This window comes from Etheostoma cragini, chromosome 23 (genome assembly GCF_013103735.1).
Source record: "Etheostoma cragini isolate CJK2018 chromosome 23, CSU_Ecrag_1.0, whole genome shotgun sequence".
NCBI classification, from domain to species: Eukaryota; Metazoa; Chordata; class Actinopteri; order Perciformes; family Percidae; genus Etheostoma; species Etheostoma cragini.
In genome coordinates this window covers 62,210-64,189 of record NC_048429.1, presented here as the reverse complement: position 1 = coordinate 64,189, position 1,980 = coordinate 62,210, and the positions used below count along the sequence as shown (strand labels likewise).

The 1,980-nt window shown below is 48.0% G+C and overlaps 1 protein-coding gene across 1 annotated transcript in view; it reads left to right on the top strand.

The window, feature by feature from the left end:
* The first annotated feature begins 544 nt into the window (after positions 1–544).
* Positions 545–1,980, top strand: part of tnpo3 (transportin 3) — a 14,662-nt gene continuing 13,226 nt past the window's right edge. The window contains 1 exon segment of the mRNA XM_034864069.1: positions 545–958. Within this exon segment, the coding sequence (XP_034719960.1) occupies positions 682–958 (277 nt within the window). The 5' untranslated portion in view covers positions 545–681.

Below are 1,980 nucleotides of genomic sequence, written 5' to 3'. Positions count from 1 at the left end.
GTCCAAAAGAGAAGCAGCTCCACCCCCTCCACCCCACACTGGTCCAACAGAGGAGCAGCTCCATCCTCTCCACCCCCCACTGGTCCACCAGAGGAGCAGCTCCACACTCTCTACTCCACCCTGGTCCAACAAAGGAGCAACTCCACCCCCCTCCCTGGTCCAACAGAGGAGCAGGACAGCTTCATGTATATTGTATGTACATTTTTTCCAAGTATTTCATCTATATTTATATTCTGTGCTGTATGACTGATGTATGTGTGCTACTGTAACACCATAATTTCCCTTTTTTGGGGATCAATGTCTATCTATCTATCTATCTATCTATCTATCTATCTATCTATCTAACTTAATAATGTTAACAAACAGACTCAAATATAAATATACAACATGTAAGACACGTTTAGCCTTCTCAAAACAATTATCCAGAGACAATAATATGGCTTTCAAGAAATAAAAGATGTGTTAACATAATAATGAGTAATAATAAGTAAGACCTGAGGGGGATAATGAAATTTGTGTCATCACAGAGCGGAACGAACGTTCCGGGCGTTGTTTCCTGTCGGCAGAGGATCCAGGTTGCGCGCGGGAAGCTAGTGCTTTGAGATGGCGGTCGACACACGGACCGTGTAGCTTCAGGTTTGCAGCGTGTTGGAAAACTTTCTGCCTCATAATCTCAGCGCCATGGAGGGGGGCAAGCCGAGCCTGTCCCTGGTCTACCAGGCGGTCCAGGCCCTGTACCACGACCCGGACCCGTCCGGGAAGGAGCGCGCCTCGGTGTGGCTCGGAGAGCTCCAGAGATCGGTAAGACCTGGGAGCCCGGGGTTACCGGGGGCCCCGGGGGCTGGCGGGGGACCCCCGGGGGTCGAGGGGGTCTACACCGGCCTGTCCGCACAAGCTTTTAACATTTTACCAGATAAATACAGAACGGGCAAACTGCGCATGCGCAGAGACAGCGCAGGTTCCCGTTAGCATTATAGCTAAGCTACGTCGGCTAAATGAATGGATCAAAACACCAACTATTTGCGTCATTAGCTTCGTTAGCTTCCTGCTAACAGGTAATAAGTTGTTGATGGGAGGGTTTAATTACACGTTTTGTCCCTGTGTCCCGCTCAGGCGGAGTTCGCTGCGTATTCCAGTCTCGGAGGCCCGTTAGCCTGCTAGCCTGTTAGCACGGTTACACGGCTCAGGTGAAGTTGAGTTTCTGACTTAATGAAACGAGACGTAGGCATACAGGTGAAAGTAGTGGGGCTGCCGTGTACCCGGCCGCGCGCACAGAGGCAGCGGGTCATATATATGTATAATGTAAGGTAATGTAATATAAAATAATGTAATAAAGGCAGGCTTAGAATATGTCACTGAGGGTCAGCTTCACGTGATCAGGCTTGACGTCACGTGGTTATAAAGGAGTGCTCAGGTGTTGCAGCTGACGTCACTCTGTCGTTTTTTGAAGAGGTCCGACTGTGTGTGTGTTTGTGTGTGTGTCTTTTTCTCTGTGTGTGTCTGTGTGTATGTATGTCTGTTTGTTTGTGTGTGTGTTGTGGATTCAGGGCGGGGCAGGAACTGATCAGGTTTCTCAGCTCTGATCTGTGTCTGACCAAGAGCAACACGTGAAGCTGATTGGCTGATAGGAATGTGTTTACAGACCCTGGATAATAATCAGCGTCCTGATTGGCTGATAGGAATGTGTTTACAGACCCTGGATATTAAGCAGCGTCCTGATTGGCTGATAGGAATGTGTATACAGACCCTGGATAATAAGCAGCGTCGTGATTGGCTGATAGGAATGTGTTTACAGACCCTGGATAATAAGCAGCGTCCTGATTGGCTGATAGGAATGTGTTTACGGACCCTGGACATGAAGCAGTGTCCTGATTGGCTGATAGGAATGTGTTTACAGATAGATTTATCTGAAGTCTCTTTATATAGACCTTAGTGGTCCCTAATACTGTATCTGAAGTCTCTTTATATAGACCTTAGTGG